General features: G+C 43.6%; 1 protein-coding gene across 7 annotated transcripts in view; it reads right to left on the bottom strand.

The window, feature by feature from the left end:
* Positions 1–24,894, bottom strand: part of GRIA4 (glutamate ionotropic receptor AMPA type subunit 4) — a 520,238-nt gene that overhangs the window by 164,735 nt on the left and 330,609 nt on the right. For all 7 annotated transcript variants that reach the window (XM_063951550.1, XM_063951549.1, XM_063951551.1 and 4 more), the window contains exon 4: positions 14,778–14,962. In XM_063951550.1, the coding sequence (XP_063807620.1) occupies positions 14,778–14,962 (185 nt within the window). The remainder of the gene's footprint in view (positions 1–14,777; positions 14,963–24,894) is intronic.

Genomic DNA, 24,894 nt, shown 5'->3' with positions numbered 1-24,894 from the left:
ATGAAAGCTTTCAGGTCTAGAGAGAGACACACACATGGAATTCACCTGAGTCCTGTCCCAGTGTGTAAGTAGTACAGAGGCTGCTGCTATTCTTGTATATATTTTATTTTTATAGATTGTATTTTAAGGTTGTTTAAGTTGTCTTTTTTTCACCTCAAGAACTTTAGGTAGAGCTATAAACAGTACCCAGGCATTATTCAACTATTAGTTTAAATCTATTATACACCATTGGTTTACATTTAATATACACAATTCATGCATCCCAACATGACCCATTCCAGGGGGGCCAAAATGCTCTCTACCTCTACTCCTCTCTTAACTTATGAGTGTCATCACCTGTGTTGAAATACCTTTCTTATCAATTAAATACAGATAGATCCACGGTTATCTTGGCTTCTTTGCTGCGCCTAGGCACACCGTGGATTATTTACATAAACCCTACATCTATTGTTCTCAGCTGCAATACAATACAGAGAACAATACATCAGGGGATATAGTCATTACAGCAGGGTTTTAAGTCCGACTGCCCAGTCTCAGTTAATCCTATTAAAGGCCAATATAAATGTGGACCCATCTGTAGCTCAACGCCAATCATATATTAAGAGGGAAGTCCAGGTAGAGAGCATTTTGTACCTCCTGGAATGGGTCATGTTGGGAGGTATGTACAATGTAATATACACCCGCTTCATCTGGGCCCCCCTGTCTAAAGTGCCCCAGTCCCGTTTCCCCCCAATGCTTAATCCGGCCCTGCCCTAGCATGCAGCAGCCATGTCTTGATGCCTTGATTCCCGGTTCCCAACACACAATCCTCCAACTGTACACCTCTGGATTATGAAATATGCTGTTCATGCTTTGTACCGCTACCTGCTGATACTCTCTGCTTTGAGCTCAAAGGGCACGATTTAGAGGTGGATGTAAATGTCGTCGCTGCTGCGTCTTTGTAGACAGCAGCTGTGCGTAAATAAGCAAAAGTCGCAGGAGGCGTCTTGTGTAAAAATACACTCACTGCCGGCTTCTCTGATCCGCTGACTGCATCCAAAGACAAAGCACACGGCGACCATCATTTGCAGTAACGGATATCTGAGTAACTCTCAGGTTACACTCAGGTTACTCAGGATGTCTAAAAAAAACTACGCAGCCTGGTTCCGTCTATCCAAGAACACAGCCACTGGCTTCGGCATGCCCAGAGAATTGGGCTGACATGCCCAAGTTTTCTGGATCACTCCCCCTTGCCACCCCAACATGCCTGAATACTGTCAATCGGGCTGTAGGTAACAGCGCACTGTGACCGGAGCTGCAGCGCCATCGCCAGACATGTGCACAGTTCCGAAACTATCAGTCAATAGCGACTGAATCAGGAGTACGTCTTGGGCTGAATCAGCCCCCTAGCACAACCAAGCAAAAGGTGAATTACACAGTAACATGGCCGATCACAAGTCAGCTGCAAATCTTTTGAGGGAATTCAAGTGTTTTGCGCACCAGCGGCCACTAGATGGTGCCTGATGTAGCAACGGAGCAAATCAAGTATTGCTCCATTCAGACATGCACAGCCACCAGAGCTGAGATTACTGTTATGTTGTTTGACGTGCTGCTAACTAGTGTTTTTATAATATACCATAACTCTCATACAAAAATAAAGTAACAGTGATCTTAGTGAATGTGGGTGCTAGAACAGGTCATGCATTGATATTATACATGCACATATTAATATTCAACAGTTTCATGCGTGTTTAGTAAAGCGAGCTTGTCTTCTATGGGACATCACCCTTTGTAACCTTTGCCACTGACCACTGTGCTATACGAGTGGGAGGAGGGGTGTATGATTAAGGCTCCTGATTGGCTGCAGCATCTGCCCAATCAAGTGTGGCGTCCAATCATATCCAACCTACGGCTGGATTGAACTATCCTCCTCCCTCCGAGCACTGTAATGTCTCTTCAGTGACAGCTGGGGGCAGTGTTGAACAATGTATTGGTAATATGGGATTTATCAGATACAGGAAATGGGTTATAATGATGAGCACCATATTTAATTAAGAACCTCAATTTATTGTTTTTTTTTTCATCTGTTCTTGTTCTTACAACTGACCCACACTCAGGGTTTTTTTTTTCTCAGGCAGTTGTATAATCCCCCAATGTACTTAATGAACCTTCAAGGTTATGCACTGAACATATACAACTGAAAAAATATATTTTAATAACAATACGGTATTGTGATTCATGTGCACACATGTAAACAGTACCATTATTCTTCCCAATGTCCAAAATCACCACCTTCTCAGGTGCATGAAATACCTTATTCCTACCACTAGATGGAGATCACTTACTGCAAGTGTCCAAAATCACCACCTTCTCAGGTGCATGAAATACCTTATTCCTACCACTAGATGGAGATCACTTACTGCAAGTGTCACTACATTGGAAAACAGTACAGTATTCTGTACACACAAATTGAAAAAAATGAACCACTGTACACATTGCATCCGTACGGGAAAGAATACAGATAACGCAGAGAGCATCTTTAGAATTTTAAACATACAAAACACTGCATTTTACCCATTAGATGATTTCTACTCAAGTCTGTTTCTTTTAATACTGTTATATATATATATATATATATATATATATATATATATAAAATCAATATATATTATCAATGCTTCCTCTAATCTTTAGCAGCCTTTAGGGAAGGATTTATCCAAGCCATGGATATGAACAATAAATGAGAACGAAATAAAAAAAATATAGACTTTATTTTACTCCATATAAAAGGTTTTTCATTGTACAATGTTAAACCAGGACATCTTTACTGCATCTTGGTCTGCAGTACATAACAGTGTGTCTTTACAAAAGCTCAAAAGAGAATTCTGGCACTTTCATTTGCTGTGTCCTCGAGGCAAAGCCCCCCTGCCCCCCCCCCCCCAAAAAAAAAAAAAAACTGTGGGGTATCTGTCATAGCCTGCGAGGTACAGGCAACAGCCAGGTTTTCTGGCAGTTAAGTTAACTGCTAGATTTAAAACAGAAATCATTTAAAAAGCAAAAGCAGGTTGGCTTTGCCTTTTAATATATTGCCGCTTTAAATCTAATTATCCAAAACTCATAGTCACATGCCAGTTGCAGGCCACTACATTTACGCCTGTGAATGCATCAGAGAGGGACAGAGAGGGTGGTTCTAGAATGGGGATTTTGATGGCCCTACTACCTCATAGCTAGGGCTGTAATGATATTAGTAAGCCACCATCCTTGCAATCACTAGCGTCTCAAAACACTGCGCTATTATATGTTCAAATCTATCTGCATCTATAGCTACATGAACTATACTGTACAGTATACATTCCTTTCGTCAAGCGTACTACACTGACATGCAGCAACACTGGGATCCCTTACACCAAACATTGGGGCAGATGTATTAACCTGTAGAAGGCATAAGGAAGTGATAAAGCAGTGTTAAGTGCAAGGTGATAATGCACGAGCCAATCAGCTCCTAACTGTTAATTTACATATGGGAGCTGATTGGCTGGTGTGTTTATCACCTTGCATATATCACTGGTTTATCACTTCCTTATGCCTTCTCCAGGTTAATACAATGGCCCCAATAATACATACACAGGTTGTTCTTGCATCACTATGCTGTTGAAACCCCATAGCAGTTGTATGGTTGCTGTGGGAAAATACTGTACCCAATGGGAGATAACGAGCAACAACTCGGGCCCGGGGATGTGATGGTCCCAGATGGTAGAGGTGCTTCACTTATGCATAGGGAACACTGTGCAGGCAGGAGATGCAGCCATATGTGCTGGATCAGCGCAATCCAGTGTCGGACTGGGGCATGTAGGGCCCACCGCTGGAATGCAGTGGTAGGGGCCCATGTTTAGGGGTTTGGCCAGTCCACGGAGGGTGTGTGGCCTGCCACCTCATTGGTTTGACTAACCATTAGCGAGTGCAACGTCTGAGCCCCTTCATAAATATATACAGTAAATTCAGCTGCTGCATGCATGGATAATGTATCAGATTAATAACAGATTAATAACAGCAATGCACTGTAGAAAATACACCATAGTCCAGTATAAGGTAACATATGTATAATGTATAATTCAGTGCACAGTCAGGAACCTGATCCTTAGAGCAGGAGTTGGGCCCCCAGGCAGTGGGGCCCACCGGTGGTTCCCCTGTACCCTTGTGGGTCAGTCCAAGCCTGGCGCAATCTGCATCCTGGTGAATATATTGACGTCATTTAAATAAATAAGTCTGTGTGATTGACATTGGCAGAGTAGCAGTGATTGATTTAGACAGAGAACCGCTGTGTAATTTAGCACAGTGCTTTCTTACGTCTGCTCCTATATAATCCAGTGTCTCACATTAAATCTTGATGCAAAAAGCATGGTTGTTGGTGATCATTCATGAAAACACATAGTTACTAGAGATTGAGGCATGTACTGTATTTATGCATGTACTGTATTGGCGTCTAAATGCACCACTGCAGAAGTGTGAGGCCTGTGTGTCTGAGCCTCCCGTCTCTCACTGTTCTGAAACCCTGGTTTACAGGTAAAAAATAAACCCTGAAATTTAGGGACACAAAACAGACGGACGGATCTCTCCATGGACTCAAACAGCAAGGTTCTGCATACAGAGCATGCACAGAAGCAACTTTAGGAATTTGTGCATATCTGTCCTATTTTGAGTCAGACAGAACTTGGCCGTCTCTGTATTTCAGTAACATTGAGCATTTCAGGGCGGGAACTGGGCGATTACAAAGTGATCACCTGTAACCACACTGATTGTGTAAGTTAGTGTCATGGGGGTGTCAAGGACAAGCACCGAAAGCTCCATGTTATTCTGAGTTGTGTGTACAGGGAAGGGAAGCCTATTTCTGACGCACCTTGTGCACGTGGCATGGGCTAATATTCAGTGGCGGGATGTATCGCATTCACAGTCCAAAGCTTAATACATCCCGCCTTTACTGCATTCTATAACATTTTCCAAATACCAATACTCAGAGAGTGCCAATTTCATGACAGATTGGGCCAAACTCATAATACCGCAAGGGTTAATATTCTATCCAATGTTGCAATTTCTCAAATGTTCTCATCCATTAAGCTACTTCATCAATGTTTCCTAATGATGGACCATTTTTAATGCTGCAAGAAGCTCTTACTAACATGTTCATTTTACAGTAAATTATTTTGTGGAAACCATGACCACTCTGCAGCATGGAATTTCACCTCTGGTATAGATAGCATCAAGTATTAATAATTAAATGGAGGGTAAGGGGGGTTTTGAGGCCACCTACCCCATCCCTAATAATGACATATTGTATAAATGTACCACATTAGTATTGGTTCTAAGATAGGTAGGAAATGGCTAAATGTACTTATATAATATGTCAGTATTAGGGATGTTAGGTACCCACCTAATGAGGTCACCGTGACATGGTAGGTGGGCCCCCATTTTTGGCTAAATTTGTTCTATATAACTCCTTGTTAAATTGTACAGTTTATTATAATTGTTTTGCTTATCAGTGTTCTTAGAGTGTACACCTGCCTTTTCCATTTTTTCTGTGTGGCACTATAAGTCTCAGCAAGGTAGCACCTCTTATGTTTAAAATTAGGATGAGCAGTCCAGCCCCCCCTTTACTCTGTGATTGTGTATGTATGTACACTTGAAGGTGGAGACTCCTTCTACCTGGACTAGCACCCCTCTAACCTACCCATGGGTGTTTTTAATTAGTATGGGTCCTTGCATTTGCTGCCGGCATATTAGAATGAGCAATATGATAGGTAAGACCTGGATAAATGTACGTATATAATATGTCAGTTTTAGGGATGTTAGGGGCCCACATGATGAGGTCACCGTGACATGGTAAGTGGGCCCACTTTTTTACCTAAATTTGTGCTAATGACCTTAATTTTACTCCATGTTAAATTATGGAGTTTATTATACTTGTTTTGATTACCATTGTTCTTAGTGCTTAGAGTGTGCACCTGCATTTACCTTTTTTCTGTGTGGTACATGAAGTATTACTGCCCTGCCAATCAGTATGAAGCCAACAAAGTTTAGTTTGTATTATTCAACATAATGAAGCACCACCCTCTTAAAAACTACCAGCTTTCTCTTAGGAATACATCAGGCAGCAAAATGGACAATATTAGGTAAATATAGTTTGTTTTATTGCTTTCATTTAGATTCATGTCAAAACTGACTTTTAAAGCTCTTTAAGTCATTTTTTCCCCTCACATGTAATTAGATATTCAATTTAAATAAATTGACCACAATAGTTATGCTCCATTTACTGTACAGTAAAAATACATTACAATGACTGGTTGAGTGGTAACACAGATATGATAGATGTACAGTAATAGAAGATTGTCACTTTTATATGAACGACACATCTAACAACTGATCCATCAAATTGGGTTGCTAGAATATTGTAGAGGAATGTTGTATTACTTTAATGTGTAGGACGGGAAGTTGCATCACTGCTCTCCACTTTTTATTCAGGAAGTGTCTGTGCAACCATTATTTAGCATGAGGCAGGTAGTACAGTCACACTTCTACAGTTCTCCAGAGTCCTGTGGTGATTTGCAACCAAACCACTTTACAAGGTGTCAGAAGTCTGGATGTGAAGGCACAAGGTCTCTGATGCATAGATCCTCTGGACAAATATGGTAAATGCTACAGTATATTAATTTTAAGACCATTTTGGAAAACATTTAAAATTACCAATCTAATACCCAATTAGTATCTACCTTTTCATGTTATTATTATATATTTTTTTAAAAACTGAAATTGATACCTCCGATTAACAAAATGCATATTTCAGGTGGAATAACAGCACCATTCTGCTAGACATGGAAAAAGCATATTTAACATACACAAAAAGACATGTCTAAATTTAAGATGGGTGTAGGATGATGCTCTGTAACCACTCCGCTTATGCGGAAGTGGAACCTTATTTCTCCTTAACACTACCCCTGAACACTTTTTTCTACAAAGAAATTTCATTTAACATCTAAATTCAAGTGGTTAAATAAATACTTCTTTATTTTCAAATTAGAGATGAGCGGGTTCGGTTCCTCGGGATCCGAACCCCCCCGAACTTCACCCATTTTACACGGTTCCGAGGCAGCCTTGGATCTTCCCGCCTTGCTCGGTTAACCAGAACGCGCCCGAACGTCATCATCCCGCTGTCGGATTCTTGCGAGATTCGTATTCTATATAAGGAGCCGCACGTCGCCGCCATTTTCACTCGTGCATTGGAGATTGAACGGAGAGGACGTGGCAGCGTTCTCTCCCTGAAAAGCTCCGTAATCTGTGCTCAGTGTGCTGCAAATATCTGTGCTCAGTGTGCTGAAAATATCTACATTCTCTGCCTGAAAACGCTCCATATCTGTGCTCAGTGTGCTGCAAATAATTGATCAGTGTGCTGCATTGTGGGGACTGGGGACCACCAGTATAAGTATATACATGATGTGGCCATTCACTGGCCACATCATGTATACACGTATACTGGATTCCCCCACAATGTAACTTTATATCTGTCATCTATATACATGATGTGGTCATTCACTGGTACCTGGTGACAGAACGTATACTGGATTCCCCCACAATGTAACATTATATCTGTCACCTACAGTATATACATGATGTGGTCATTCACTGGTACCTGGTGACAGAACGTCTACTGGATTCCCCCACAGTGTAACGTTATATCTGTCACCTATATACATGATGTGGTCATTCACTGGTACCTGGTGACAGAACGTCTACTGGATTCCCCCACAGTGTAACATTATATCTGTCACCTATATACTAGTGATGAGCGGGTTCGGATCCTCGGAATCCGACCCGCCCGAACTTCACCTTTTTTTTACACGGGTCCGAGCGACTCGGATCCTCCCGCCTTGCTCGGTTAACCCGAGCGCGCCCGAACGTCATCATCCCGCTGTCGGATTCTCGCGAGACTCGGATTCTATATAAGGAGCCGCGCGTCGCCGCCATTTTTACACGTGCATTGAGATTGATAGGGAGAGGACGTGGCTGGCGTCCTCTCCGTTACAGTAGAACACAGAGTGACTTAGTTAGTTATAATTGTGAGGAGGATTGGGGACGGGGAGCAGCTGTTAGGGAGTACAGTGCAGGGTTTTGATTATACCACCAGTGAGTTTAATCCTTTGTTTCTCTGCCTGAAAAAAACGCTCCGACCACCATATCTGTGCTCACTCAGTGTGCTGCACTGCTGCATGATATATCTGTGCTGAGTGCACTGCTCTGCTCACACTGCCTAATTGTGGGGACTGGGGAGCAGTTATAGCAGGAGTACAGTGCACAGTTTTGCTGACAGTGACCACCAGTCCAGTATACGTTTGTCTGCCTGAAAAACACTCCTGTGTTTTTTTTTTTTCCTTCATACTAGTTTAGCAGTCTGCTGACAGTGTCCACCAGGTCCGTTATACAGTATATTATATATATAAGCAGCAGTACGGTAGGCCACGACTGTACCTACCTCTGTGTCGTCAGTGCACTCGTCGTCCATAAGTAATATAATACTATACTATCCATCCATCTACATTGTATACCTGTGGTGTATTTTTTTTCTTCAAACTAGTTTAGCAGTCTTCTGACAGTGTCCACCAGGTCCGTTATACAGTATATTATATATATAAGCAGCAGTACGGTAGGCCACGGCTGTACCTACCTCTGTGTCGTCAGTGCACTCGTCGTCCATAAGTAATATAATACTATACTATCCATCCATCTACATTGTATACCTGTGTTGTTGTTTTTTTTCTTCATACTAGTTTAGCAGTCTGCTGACAGTGTCCACCAGGTCCGTTATACAGTATATTATATATATAAGCAGCAGTACGGTAGGCCACGGCTGTACCTACCTCTGTGTCGTCAGTGCACTCGTCGTCCATAAGTAATATAATACTATACTATCCATCCATCTACATTGTATACCTGTGTTGTTGTTTTTTTCTTCATACTAGTTTAGCAGTCTGCTGACAGTGTCCACCAGGTCCGTTATACAGTATATTATATATATAAGCAGCAGTATGGTAGGCCACGGCTGTACCTACCTGTGTCGTCAGTGCACTCGTCGTCCATAAGTAATATAATACTATACTATCCATCCATCTACATTGTATACCTGTGGTGTTTTTTTTTTCTTCATACTAGTTTAGCAGTCTGCTGACAGTGTCCACCAGGTCCGTTATACAGTATATTATATATATAAGCAGCAGTACGGTAGGCCACGGCTGTACCTACCTCTGTGTCGTCAGTGCACTCGTCGTCCATAAGTAATATAATACTATACTATCCATTCATCTACATTGTATACCTGTGTTGTTGTTTTTTCTTCACACTAGTTTAGCAGTCTGCTGACAGTGTCCACCAGGTCCGTTATACAGTATATTATATATATAAGCAGCAGTACGGTAGGCCACGGCTGTACCTACCTCTGTGTCGTCACTCGTCGTCCATAAGTAATATAATACTATACTATCCACCCATCTACATTGTATACCTGTGGTGGCTTTTAGTTGTGCGCAAAATATGGAGAACAAAAATGTGGCGGTTAAAAAAATAGGGAAAGATCAAGATCCACTTCCACCTCGTGCTGAAGCTGCTGCCACTAGTCATGGCCGAGACGATGAAATGCCATCAACGTCGTCTGCCAAGGCCGATGCCCAATGTCATAGTACAGAGCATGTAAAATCCAAAACACAAAAGATCAGTAAAAAAATGACCCAAAAATCAAAATTAAAAGCGTCTGAGGAGAAGCGTAAACTTGCCAATATGCCATTTACGACACGGAGTGGCAAGGAACGGCTGAGGCCCTGGCCTATGTTCATGGCTAGTGGTTCAGCTTCACATGAGGATGGAAGCACTCATCCTCTCGCTAGAAAAAAGAAAAGACTTGCGGCAAAAGCACAGCAAAGAACTGTGCGTTCTTCGAAATCCCAAATCCCAAAGGAGAGTCCAATTGTGTCGGTTGCGATGCCTGACCTTCCCAACACTGGACGGGAAGAGCTTGCGCCTCTTTTTTTCTTTGCGTCATGTGCTGTTTGGGGAGTATTTTTTGGAAGGGCCATCCTGCGTGAGATGGGCCAGGTGTTTGTGCCGGCCACTAGGGTCGCTTAGCTTACTCACACAGCTACCTCATTGCGCCTCTTTTTTCTTTGCGTCATGTGCTGTTTGGGGAGTATTTTTTGGAAGGGCCATCCTGCCTGACACTGCAGTGCCACTCCTAGATGGGCCAGGTGTTTGTGTCGGCCACTAGGGTCGCTTAGCTTACTCACACAGCTACCTCATTGCGCCTCTTTTTTTCTTTGCGTCATGTGCTGTTTGGGGAGTATTTTTTGGAAGGGCCATCCTGCCTGACACTGCAGTGCCACTCCTAGATGGGCCAGGTGTTTGTGTCGGCCACTAGGGTCGCTTAGCTTACTCACGCAGCTACCTCATTGCGCCTCTTTTTTTCTTTGCGTCATGTGCTGTTTGGGGAGTATTTTTTGGAATGGCCATCCTGCGTGACACTGCAGTGACACTCCTAGATGGGCCAGGTGTTTGTGTCGGCCACTAGGGTCGCTTAGCTTACTCACACAGCTACCTCATTGCGCCTCTTTTTTTCTTTGCGTCATGTGCTGTTTGGGGAGTATTTTTTGGAAGGGCCATCCTGCCTGACACTGCAGTGCCACTCCTAGATGGGCCAGGTGTTTGTGTCGGCCACTAGGGTCGCTTAGCTTACTCACACAGCTACCTCATTGCGCCTCTTTTTTTCTTTGCGTCATGTGCTGTTTGGGGAGTATTTTTTGGAAGGGCGATCCTGCCTGACACTGCAGTGCCACTCCTAGATGGGCCAGGTGTTTGTGTCGGCCACTTGTGTCGCTTAGCTTAGCCATCCAGCGACCTCGGTGCAAATTTTAGGACTAAAAATAATATTGTCAGGTGTGAGGTGTTCAGAATAGACTGGAAATGAGTGTAAATTATGGTTATTGAGGTTAATAATACTATGGGATCAAAATGACCCCCAAATTCAATGATTTAAGCTGTTTTTTAGCGTTTTTTGAAAAAAACACCCGAATCCGACAAAAAAAAATTCGGTGAGGTTTTTGCCAAAACGCGTTCGAACCCAAAACACGGCCGCGGAACCGAACCCAAAACCAAAACACAAAACCCGAAAAATTTCCGGTGCACATCACTACTATATACATGATGTGGTCATTCACTGGTACCTGGTGACAGAACGTATACTGGATTCCCCCACAATGTAACTTTATATCTGTCACCTATATACATGATGTGGTCATTCACTGGTACCTGGTGACAGAACATATACTGGATTCTCCCACAATGTAACTTTATATATGTCATCTATATAATAATTATAGTAGTACAGTACAGTAGGCCATTGCTGTATCTTGCAGCTCTGTGTCACTGCAAGTATCCATTCCATATCTGTGCGGCATTTTTGTGAGCAGTATATATAGTATTACAGTGCAGCATTTTGGTGACCCAACAGTATATAGTTGTGTACAGTAGGCCATTGCTGTATCTTGCAGCTCTGTGTCACTGCAAGTATCCATCCATTCCATTTTCTTCCAGTGATTTGGACCAATACCATTGATTAGAACGAATAATTCCAGTGATTTTGTCATTTTCTTCCAGTGATTTGGACCAATAATACCATTGATTAGAACGAATAATTCCAGTGATTTTGTCATTTTCTTCCAGTGATTTGGACCAATAATACCATTGATTAGAATGAATAATTCCAGTGATTTTGTCATTTTCTTCCAGTGATTTGGACCAATAATACCATTGATTAGAACGAATAATTCCAGTGATTTTGTCATTTTCTTCCAGTGATTTGGACCAATAATACCATTGATTAGAACAAATAATTCCAGTGATTTTGTCATTTTCTTCCAGTGATTTGGACCAATAATACCATTGATTAGAACAAATAATTCCAGTGATTTTGACATTTTCTTCCAATGATTTGGACCAATAATACCATTGATTAGAACGAATAATTCGAGTGATTTTGTCATTTTCTTCCAGTGATTTGGACCAATAATACCATTGATTAGAACGAATAATTCCAGTGATTTTGTCATTTTCTTCCAGTGATTTGGACCAATAATACCATTGATTAGAACGAATAATTCCTGTGATATTGAGGTGTTTGTGTCGCTTAGCTTAGCCGTCCAGCGACCACAGTGCACCTCTTTTTCTCTTTTCTTTGCATCATGTGCTGTTTGGGGCCAATTTTTTTAAGTGCCATCCTGTCTGACACTGCAGTGCCACTCCTAGATGGGCCTGGTGTTTGTGCCGCCCTCTTGGGTCACTTTGCTTAGTCATCCAGCGACCTCGGTGCAAATTTTAGGACTAAAAATAGTATTGTGAGGTGTGAGGTGTTCATAATAGACTGGAAATGAGTGGAAACTGTGGTTATTGAGGTTAATAATACCATAGGATCAAAATTACTCCCAAATTCTATGATTTAAGCTGTTTTTGAGGGGTTTTTGAAAAAAAACACCCAAATCCAAAACACACCCGAATCCGACAAAAAAATTTCAGGGAGGTTTTGCCAAAACGAGTCTGAATCCAAAACACGGCCGCAGAACCGAATCCAAAACCAAAACACAAAACCCGAAAAATGTCCGGTGCACATCTCTATTTCAAAAGCAAAATAATGTTCTCAAATATACAGTACATTCAAAACTTTAAAGAACTTGAGAAGCCTAAAGGAACTATGAGGGGATCTGGTCCGGATCCCCACGGTTGGGATCCCACCAGTCGAACACCGGATGCTGGAATCCCAATACTACTTGGAATGCTGGCACTAGGATCCAGACATTGATCACTATCGTGGCGCTGGGATCCCAACTGCTGGGATACAACAAGGATTTGCCAGGCCGGTGGAGAAGTAAGCCATGGGGGGGAAATCACAAACAGGTCAACATCCTGATGCCAGAATCCCAACAGCCGGAATCCCAAAGGTAAGTATAGTCGGGAGGGTTAGGGTTATGCTGTGGAGGGGAGGATTAAGATTAGGCTGCAGGGAGGGGAATTTAGGGTTAGACACCCATGCGGAGGGTTAGGATGCAGTGGAGGGACGGTTAGATTTAGGTTGCGAGAACGGGTGGTTGAGGATAGGCACCATCGGGGAAGGGGGGGGGGTTTAGGGTCGGGCTGCAGAAAAGGAGGGTCAGGGTAAGTGGGCAAAAATAAAGTATCAGCCAATTAGCTCTTGTCATTTTTCAAACACAGCCTGTAACATGGCAGTTAGAGGCTGATTGGCTGGTACTTTATCTCCGTCCACTTAGTACATAGACCCCTATATTTACATTAGGACTGTTACACATAGGGGAAGACGTTACACTTGACTGTAAAACTGATCAATCACACAGACTAAAGTGTTATTTGAAGTTGTATTTTCCCTTGGGCAATAAACTGCTCCAACCTACTGTAATAGAATAGTTGCTATGGGTCACACCATACGTCCGCCATATGCCCAAAGTTTTAAATGATAAGTTTTATGTTTAAATGACATCTTATATATTCCCATATAATAAAAAAAAAAGTATTAGTTACATTTCTTCTAGTATAGGATATAGGGGTTGATGTATCAAGTAGTGAAAACTATGGAGAAGTTGCCCATATCAGCCAATCAGCTTTGAGGCAGCATTTATCAAGTACATTCTATAAAATGATACTGTAGGTAAATGCTTATTGGTTGTTGTGGACAACTTCTCCACTGGCCCACATCTCCACTCTTGTCACTGCTTGGTACATCAACCCCATAATGTTTTATGGAGCGATCCATAGCAGATATTTTAATGGATAAAAAGACAAAGTACTTTATTGTATTTTAAAACAATAATTGAATAGCCACAAAATTATAATATCCTATTTTTAAATACTGCTGTTAAATCATTCTCCAAATATTTTGTTTTTGGAGAAGATTATTTACATTTTTTCTTATGTAGTTGACCAAGTAGGATTCCAGAGATAGGATTCCCTACCTCTGGAATTCCCTACCTCTGGAATTCCCTACCTCTCCCTATCAGACTCTCCACCTCTCTACAAACCTTTAAACATGCTCTTAAGACCCACTTCTTCATCACACCCAGCCATCTCTTATCATAACCCTGTGTTTCATGCTCAATTGTACCCCTTCTCTTCTGTGTCCTTGTCAGTCTGCCTCTCCCCTTCAGAATGTAAGCTGTCACGAGCAGGGCCCTCTCCCCTCATGTACTTTTTCCTATCTTGGACTATTTCCTACTCCAAACTCCATTTAACAGCATGTAACCCTTGATTTTTGCCACCATAATGATTATTTCAGTGTCCTGTTCCTTGATGCAACGTTGTTTATATATCATGTACATGTCCTAAATTGTTCTTGTACTGTAAGTCGTTGTTTTCTTGTTTTGTTCATTTGTTTATGTACTCTGTTGGGCGCTGTAGAACCCTTGTGGTGCCATATAAATAAGTGATGATGATGATAATAATAATAATAATAAAAAAGATCTTTCACTTTGGTAAAAAAAAGTATTAATTATCTAAACAGAAGATATTTTGGGGTTGATGTACTAAGCAGTGATAAAAATGGAGAAGTGAACCAGTGCTCTGAATATTTTTATAGTATGCAAATTATAAATGTTACGTCAATGCTGATTGGTTGTCACGGTCATCTTCTCCACTGGCTCACTTCTCTACTGTTTTCACTGCTTAGTACATCTCCCCCTAAGAAAGGATAAAATAGTAATTACCTGCTCCAAGATATTCTGAAGTCTTTCAACTTCGCAATCTATTACAAACTTATTTTCTTGTCTTCGATCCAGGTCTTCTAAAAGACGTCGGTAGCTGGCGTCATTGAAGTTTTCCACGCATATCGCACTAACTTGCCATCCATTTTGGCCAGCCTTTTCCATGATTGCCTGAAGTATGGAGTATCCTAAAAACAGACAAGATATGGACCACTCAGTTTATGTACTTAAAAAGAGGTGAAAATTACACCACAGACTGTAACAGTAAAGACGTCTTTAAAAAAAAAGTGTATAATATTTTAAACAGGAAATTTATGACAAGAGTATTCACAGTCCGTCATCTGCTCGAGCGATGGTAGACCTGCCCAATTCCTGTGCAAATTCCAAAGAAGCCTTTCCCATATTCCAACATGGTTCGTGAATTAGGACAATCCGTCAAAAAAGTGGAGCTTTTATATGACGTATGTAAGTACTTTTATTAACGTGTTTATAAAATGGATAAAATGTTCTATTTTGGCACACTCCCATCTCCTGCTACAATTTTGTAAAGGACACACAATTTGTGATACTGTTGCCATAGGGATCAGACCGCCATGGAAGTGTATGTCTCATTACAAATGATTGCTTCTGGATGCATTCATTGGGACGTGATATCCAAAGCTAATGCAGATTATATAACAGTAAGTCAAAATATACTAGGAAATATTTATACTCCATCCTTTATGCTTTCAGGTTAGCGTTCTCACCTAATTAGAAAAATATCAACCTAAAATTTAAACTATGAAATATTAACTTTTATCAAACAAATGAGGTTAAACTACTCACAATATATACAGGGGTCTATGTACTAAGGAGAGACATCGGGGGATATTCAATTGTTTGAAAGCTCAGTTGGGTGTCTGTTCTTTCCTATCTAATAGACAGGAAAAAACAGACACCCCACCGACTTTTCAACCATTTGAATTCCCCCCATAAAGTACCAGCCAATCAGCTCCTAACTGTCACCTTACAGGCTGTAATTGAAAAATAACAGTTATGAGCTGCGCCTTTGCAGTGGACACATCTGTAGGTGGTAATAAAATGTATTATACTGGCCAGGAGACATACTTACCACCAGGAGGCTCCCAAAATTTTGGGCTCCCAGAAGACACTCCCACATTCTGCCCATTTCCTAGTGAAGTGGGAAGCTGTGAGGAATCACACCTGTAGGGAGGGGGCATGGCCAATATGATGCAGTTGTATGATATTTGCATAATTTTAGCCCCCAGAGGAGGCTACTGTCAGCAATATCAGAGCTATTATCGGTATTGTCTATGTCGAAGCACAATTGCTGGGAAAAACGGATGACCCACAGTGTCCAAAAATAGTTACCACAAGTGGCATTACTGCAGTAGTTGTTGACTTGTTTTAGGCAGTCTGTTACTTATACAGGGCCAAATAAAGGGCCACAAAGGCAATTGAGCTGAAAATTATGAAGGACCTAGGACATAAAAGCTGTGACCAGTGCTGTGTGGGTGTGGCCAGAACTGTGCGGGCGTGGCGAGTGCTGTGTGGGTGTGGCCTGTGCCATGTGAGTGTTACCAGTGCTGTGTGGGTATGGCCAGTGCCATGTCGGCGTGGCCATTACTATGTGGGTGTGGCCAGTGCCATGTGAGTGTTACTAGTGCTGTGTGGGTGTGGCCAGTGCCATGTCAGCGTGGCCATTACTATGTGGGTGTGGCCAGTGCCATGTTGGCGTGACCAGTGCTGTGTGGGTATGGCCAGTGACATGCGGGCATGTACACCCCCTTCGCCAACAGTCCCAATGTCTCCCTAAATACAAAACAGTAGAAAAAGTTCATCATTTTGTGAGGAAAATTTAAATAGAATTTTAATACTTATGCAATGGCCGATGATGTGGGCGTCTGGTCATCATTATACTGTCATGATGATGGGCCTATCTTTATTACTATACTGTAGTCCCATTCACCCCATTGCCATTCTGGCTCTGTAAATACTATGGGGGTAATTCCGAGTTGATCGCAGCAGCAAATTTGTTAGCAGTTGGGCAAAACCATGTGCACTGCAGGGGGGGGGCAGATATAACATGTGCAGAGAGAGTTAGATTTGGGTGGGGTGTGTTCAAACTGAAATCTAAATTGCAGTGTAAAAATAAAGCAGCCAGTATTTACCCTGCACAGAAACAAAATAACCCACCCAAATCTAACTCTCTCTGCACATGTTATATCTGCCTCCCCTGCAGTGCACATGGTTTTGCCCAACTGCTAACAAATTTGCTGCTGCGATCAACTCTGAATTACCCCCTACTGTATGTGCAGTACATTGGAAGCAGCTGTTACCTGAACCAACATCAGGAATATACTGTACATCCTCACTGTACACCGGCACCATCACTGAATCTCCAGGTGTGGGTGACAGATGCACCTACACCTCACTCCACCAGAACAGAATCCCTTTCATTGCAGTCTTTGATGAAGTGACTAAGCTAGTAGATCATCCAACAAGACCCATATTTATAGCATTACAGGTTGAGTCTCCCTTATCCAAAATGCTTGGGACCAGAGGTATTTTGGATATCGGATTTTTCCATATTTCGGAATAATTGCATACCATAATGAGATATCATGGCGATGGGACCCAAGTCTAAGCACAGAATGCATTTATGTTTCATATACACCTTATACACACAGCCTGAAGGTCATTTTAGCCAATATTTTTTATAACTTTGTACATTAAACAAAGTGTGTGTACATTCACACAATTCATTTATGTTTCATATACACCTTATACACACAGCCTGAAGGTCATTTAATACAATATTTTTAATAACTTTGTGTATTAAACAAAGTTTGTGTACATTGAGTCATCAAAAAACAAAGGTTTCACTATCTCACTCTCACTCAAAAAAGTCCGTATTTCGGAATATTCCGTATTCCGGAATATTTGGATATGGGATACTCAACCTGTATAATGCCCGGCTCCACCTATTTTCCAATTGCTTTAACCTGAGCAGAATTAATGAATTGGTGTTAATTAACTACATTGAAAAACAATTAAGGAATTCAGTCCAGGTTACTGCAATTGTAAAACCAATAGGGAAATGATCACACAGCAGGAAGTGTCAGCAGGACTGTATTGGGAAACTAGAGTGTGCACATAACCAATACACTGTATTTCACATTACAGAACATAGGGGGTCATTCAGAGTTGATCGTAGCTGTGCTAAATTTAGCACAGCTACGATCATTCACACTGACATGCGGGGGGGATGCCCAGCACAGGGCTAGTCCGCCCCGCATGTCAGTGCTCCCCCCCCCCGGCAGAAGTGCAAAGGCATCGCACAGCGGCGATGCCTTTGCACTTCAAGAGTAGCTCCCAACCAGCGCAGCTTTAGCGTGCTGGCTGGGAGCTACTCGTCGCTCCCCGGCCCGCAGCGGCTTCTTGTGACATCACACAGCCACCGTGGCCCACCCCCCCCAACTGTCTGACCACGCCTGCGTTGGCCGGACCGTGTCCCCTAAACGGCGGCTTAACGCCGCCGTCCAGCCCCCTCCCACCCCCTCCCACCCAGAGACCACCTCTGCCTCAGAGGCGATCACTAGGCAATGACGGCTGGCATGCGCCAGCGCACTGCGGCACCGGCGCAGTTCTGACCCGATCGCTGCGCGAAACTGCAGAGAGCGATCGGGTCGGAACGACCCACATAGACAGTACTATTCCACGCAGGGAAAATACTGGCTATACACTAGGATATTGCTCTACTTACAGATGAAGCAGGCTTTAGTGAAACACCTTTGCAATCAACTCATTTGAGACTTTGAGTCCTTTTGGAGAAAAGTGCTACATAAACAAAAATTGTTACTAATTAGAGATGATTCTTACAAATTTCCTATTGATATGAATGTACCTGTGAAATGGTGGAAGCTGGTACAATTACACACTGATAAAGATGATAATGTTTTCATTGGGATGAATGCAAATTCACCTCTATACAGTAGCTGATAGGTGCTTTCCTCATTGATCACGCATATATTATACGAGCTGAAATGCCCAGCTTTTGTTTATTTCTCTTTTTTCCTCTGTCTAATCCCAACTCTCTCTCCTCTCTTTTCCACGCCCAACACTATCACCCTACAGCACCTCTACTCCTTCCTCCCCCACCGTCTCATGCTATCACCGCCCCTCACTCTCTCCTGTGCCTCTCTGACATGGGTGTGAGGGGTCAGAGTTCAGACCAACTGTCATTACATTCCAACATGATGACATGTTTTTATCAGCAGTCGATTTTATTACATACTGTAGATGAAATGTGAACAGATTGTTTTTAAATAACTACATTGCTGCTTAAATTCACACCCAAGATGAACATTATATCTGCTATATTACAGGGTTTTTGTATTATAGAAGTGCTTCACAACTGAGCAAAGACACATGGTGACAATTGCGCTTATACCTGTTCAGAGCTAAATGAGGGCAAGGAAGATAGTAAAGGACCAGCTACACCTCGGCCACAGCATGTTTAACTTGCTTCCCTCCGGCAGGCGTTACAGGGCCGTCCCCGCCGGGTACACCAGAAGCCTCAAAAGTTTCTTCCCCCAAGCGGTCTGCCCGCTGAACTCCTCAACATTGACTGACTAGACGTACATGTAACTCACTTGTGTCTCTACGGTATACCTATCTGTATGACTTTACGTGCCCCCCCCCACCTGCTTATCTGTTAACTACTTGGCTGTTGTATAGCAAACTGAAGACAAATTCCTAGTATACGCAGCCAATAAAGCTGATTCTGATTTTGCCATAAGAGATGCGATGTGTACAGCAGGTGATGTCCGGTTGCACACAGCTGGTAATTGAATTACCCCATAATATACAGATCATTGTTCCTGAGCCTGTATGTACTATAGTAATCGTGGAACAAATATTAAAATCTGGCTTTTGTATAACCAGCCCACAAATCCCCTCGTGTCGCTTTTAGAAATACCAAGTAATACAATTTGCAGAAATGTAATAGATACAAGCTCCTGGCGTCTCAGCATTGTGCTGTTGAAGTGTCGTGAGTTTAGAGCACCATATGCCTCATTTTATGCTTAATTGTAAAAATCACAATTAACAGCGCATAGAGGAAATATTTTGCTGTATCATACAGACAAATTACAGAATGTATTTGAGTAAATTAATACCCGGCGCCAATCGGATAGTAAGTGCTCGGGAATTCTCTACAGTAGTTATATTATTATTATTATTATTATTATTATCATCATCATCGTTATTGTTGTGAATATTATTATGAATAGTTTTACAATTATCATTGCTATGTATAGTATTTATAATGTGTGTGTTTGTTACTATGATACTTTTATTATTGTTAAGCTGTTTTAATCATTCTTAACTACTATCAATAGTCCATAAACATCCTAGTGATACTTGGTGGACCCCTTCATTCAAAGTAAAGCATTCATTACCTCTAATACCAAGAAATAAAGACACGGAGACTTGAATTTGGCAGAAAAATTGCTAGCTATTTATTTAACCCTAACCATAGCAAACCTGTAAATGAAAAACTTTGTTAACATGCCGATTCTGCCGGCATATGGTGGCAGCAAAAAGAACGGCTGTATTGAACTGACGCTAACCTTCAAATGTTAAAATTCAAAACTATCCTAATTTAACTACAAACTATCAAATCGGTAATAGGTGCCCTACTCAACCCCCACAGTGACTACCCACCCTGATGGGTGCCTACGGCTGCCCCCGGACGGGTGGTCGAGCGGCCCTATAAGTCGATGGAGGTGAGTGCACCTAAACCACACCAAACTGTAAATCACTACAGCTAACCATACAACTACAAACTGCCGTTCTTTTCCGCCAATAAATAGCCAACGATAAAACCAGCCAACAATTCAACGCCAAGGCACTCCGTGCCAGAACCTCTACCAACAGGTCGGGAGGGCGGGAAGGCAATTCAGCAACAAGAGAGAGCAAAATGGCCTAGCATTCCCTATATATATTAACCCTCCCCTTTTTCCAAAGGCTGTACTTTCCTCACAGCTAGGTCCACCCCTCACAAGATGTTTAACTCATTCCTTTCCTATGCCGTCAATTCTTTCTCCTAAACATCCTAGTGATACTTGGTGGACCCCTTCATTCAAAGTAAAGCATTCATTACCTCTAATACCAAGAAATAAAGACACGGAGACTTGAATTTGGCAGAAAAATTGCTAGCTATTTATTTAACCCTAACCATAGCAAACCTGTAAATGAAAAACTTTGTTAATATGCCGATTCTGCCGGCATATGGTGGCAGCAAAAAGAACGGCTCTATTGAACTGACGCTAACCTTCAAATGTTAAAATTCAAAACTATCCTAATTTAACTTCAAACTATCAAATCGGTAATAGGTGCCCAACTCAACCCCCACAGTGACTACCCACCCTGATGGGTGCCTACGGCTGCCCCCGGACGGGTGGTCGAGCGGCCCTATAAGTCGATGGAGGTGTGTGCACCTAAACCACACCAAACTGTAAATCACTACAGCTAACCATACAACTACAAACTGCCGTTCTTTTCCGCCAATAAATAGCCAACGATAAAACCAGCCAACAATTCAACGCCAAGGCACTCCGTGCCAGAACCTCTACCAACAGGTCGGGAGGGCGGGAAGGCAATTCAGCAACAAGAGAGAGCAAAATGGCCTAGCATTCCCTATATATATTAACCCTCCCCTTTTTCCAAAGGCTGTACTTTCCTCACAGCTAGGTCCACCCCTCACAAGATGTTTAACTCATTCCTTTCCTATGCCGTCAATTCTTTCTCCTAAACATCCTAGTGATACTTGGTGGACCCCTTCATTCAAAGTAAAGCATTCATTACCTCTAATACCAAGAAATAAAGACACGGAGACTTGAATTTGGCAGAAAAATTGCTAGCTATTTATTTAACCCTAACCATAGCAAACCTGTAAATGAAAAACTTTGTTAACATGCCGATTCAGCCGGCATATGGTGGCAGCAAAAAGAACGGCTCTATTGAACTGACGCTAACCTTCAAATGTTAAAATTCAAAACTATCCTAATTTAACTACAAACTATCAAATCGGTAATAGGTGCCCAACTCAACCCCCACAGTGACTACCCACCCTGATGGGTGCCTGCCGCTGCCCCCGGACGGGTGGTCGAGCGGCCCTATAAGTCGATGGAGGTGAGTGCACCTAAACCACACCAAACTGTAAATCACTACAGCTAACCATACAACTACAAACTGCCGTTCTTTTCCGCCAACAGCGAAAGACTCTTCCCCAGAGTCTTCGCACCGCCACCATAACCTCACCCTAACTCCTGCAAAACTAGACACAGATCCTCCAGGAAAAGCATCATCCCCTCATTGGATAGATGCACCCCATCAGGCCGAAAAAGGTGACTGTCTCGGAACCGAATCCTAGGGTGGCGAACTACTTTGCCTCCGTGGGACAAAACCCACTTCGCCACCGCCTCATTCACCTTCTGCCTGGCCTCATCAATTAGGCGACCATCCGCCACACCTCGCCAACTCAACCTTGGCACCATCAAAGAGAACACCAAGACACAATTGGTCCATGCTGCGGCCACACTGGCCAGATCCTGTATCATGGCCCACCGCAGCTCCAAAGATGTCCTCTTCCCCAGGTCGTTGCCACCTAGATGGACAACCAGCACCCTAGGGACTCCATGCTCGCTGGCCTGACTGACTAGTCTACTCTTCAGATCTTTCCACATCATCTCCCGCCAACCAAGCCAACGAACTCCCTGAGCCCTAGGAAACATCTGAGCCCCCTCCAAGGCCAAAAACCTGGCTGCCCAATACACATAAGAGTGGCCAACCACCCAGATAGCCAAGTCATCGTCTCACCAACCTGAAGAGAAGGAAAGGGGGTAAAATTGGTTACTAATTATCTATAGCATTGCTTATTAAACGCATTAACCTGAAGGATCTGCCAAAAGAAAAAATTGAGTTGTCGTTTATTGCAGAAATCACGGCCTAGCCGATCTGCACAAGCTTCCAGCCAATTTGAAGCAGAACATAAACACACAAATGGGAAGATCAAAATTAAATTAAGAAATTAAACGGGGGGGGGGGGGAGGGGGGGTATAAAATGGGAAAAACATGTAAGAACTCAGCTGGAGGTGAAAGCGTAAAAACCTGCTGAGGGACTTTGATTAGAACTGATCAGCCGAATTGTGGATTAGAATTCAGTCCGTCAAGTCAGGCAAAAAATCGCAAAAGAACTCCAGACCCCCGCTGCCAGCAGCGGCGAGTGGCTAATCCCTAAGTAGGATAAAACGGGAAGACAAACAGACACACAACACAAGAACGTACTGAACTGTACAACATGACTTGTAACAACTACAACTAAACAAAACCACGCGCAAGCCAACATCTCATGCAACGGGGCGAATATATTGTCTGTAACTTGACGACTTCCATCGCCCCACCACCTGGATTTCAGCCACGGAAAACCCTGCCGACGCAGCCGACATCGCAGCCCCTATGCGGAAGGAATGCGTCCCGAAAGCAGCGGGTGGAAGGCCCAAGCTCGCCAGACAGCGACCCAGCATCCAACTAAACTGGTATTTCGTCACCGGCAGCCCGTCATAATGCAGCAGCCATGACCCCCGACCGTCGGGTCGTACTGCCGCATATTGCACTGCCAACCTTACTGGGCAAATGCTCTCCTCAAGTGCCGGAACCAAGGTGACCCATCGACCTCTCCCCACTTGGTCCGTCTTAGAGCGACGCAATCTGCATAGCAAGGACCTCTCACCCACCACCACGTCCCCGACAAGCATGCGCGAATCTGCTCGCTTAGAAGGCGCTACCAACTCCGAAACCCGAAAGGCCCCGTGGTAAGCCATTGAGAACGCCAAACTGAACAACAGCGACTCAAACATGGACGACGCGATACCGCCAACCGCCCTGATGACAGCCGGAAGCAAGGCCGCATCAATGGGCCGCCTCCTATCAGGCGGCGTCGGCGCCACGCGCGCCCATCCTTTCATCGCCTTCAGCAGAATCCTACTTTTCGGCACGTCAGGGACGCCCTTGATTTTGCTGAAGAACGAAATCCCAGCCAAGTACCGGGACACCACCGCCCTGGACCTACCCGAAACATACAGCTGCCAAATAAAAAAAGCATCATACGATGCCCGCTCTTACCTTGTTGACTTCGTCCTCGGGCGAACTCCTCCCACTCGCTCCAAGCTTGCCCGTAAGCTTTAAACGTGTTCGGCGCGACTGACCGCCTCGCTAGACCCTCCATTCCGGCCCGATCACCTGCCAGACATAACCGGGACATTGAAAACCGTGCTCATCGGCCTCGGGTGCCAACAAACAAAACCGTTCCCACTGCCCTCTTGACAATGCGTCAGCAATTCCGTTCTCCAAACAAGGCACATGCTGCGCGCGGAACCACACGTTCCTACGCAGGCATGTCCACAGCAACTGGCCCAGCACCCTCAGGACCACCAGCGACTTCGCCCTCTGGTTATTTATCGCATGCACCACGCCCAGATTATCACATCTGAACAAGATGCTACGATGCGCCAGACGATCGCCCCAAACTTCCAGCGCCACCATAATGGGGAAAAGCTCCAGCAGCAAAAGGTCCTTAGTGAAACCCTTGCGATGCCATTCCGCCGGCCACGAGCCCGCACACCAAGATCCCTCCAGATAGCAACCAAACCCAGAGGAACCCGCCGCGTCGGTAAACAGCTGCAGCCCGGCGCTGTCGACCGTTGGTGCTTGCCATATACGCACCCCGTTGAAGTCCTCCAGGAACGAGGCCCAAATAGCCAAATCCCTCTGAATCTCGGAGGACAAGCGCACGAAATGATGTGGTCTGGCACAACCCGCAGTCGCCCTTTCCAGCTTCCGGCAGAAAACCCTGCCCATCGGGATTACCCGACAAGCAAAGTTCAAAATGCCCAGCAAGGACTGCGCCTGCCGCAGAGTGACCTTGCGCGACCTTCCGAACCGGCAGATAGCCTCGCGGAGCTTCACAACCTTGTCCTGAGGCAGTCGACACGATCCCGCCACCGTGTCGATTTCTATCCCCAAAAATGACAAACGGGAGACCGGCCCCTCTGTT

Source organism: Pseudophryne corroboree, chromosome 2 (genome assembly GCF_028390025.1).
Source record: "Pseudophryne corroboree isolate aPseCor3 chromosome 2, aPseCor3.hap2, whole genome shotgun sequence".
In the NCBI taxonomy this organism is placed as follows: domain Eukaryota; kingdom Metazoa; phylum Chordata; class Amphibia; order Anura; family Myobatrachidae; genus Pseudophryne; species Pseudophryne corroboree.
Note: the sequence above shows the minus strand (reverse complement) of the source record. Positions and strands in the feature narration are given on the sequence as shown.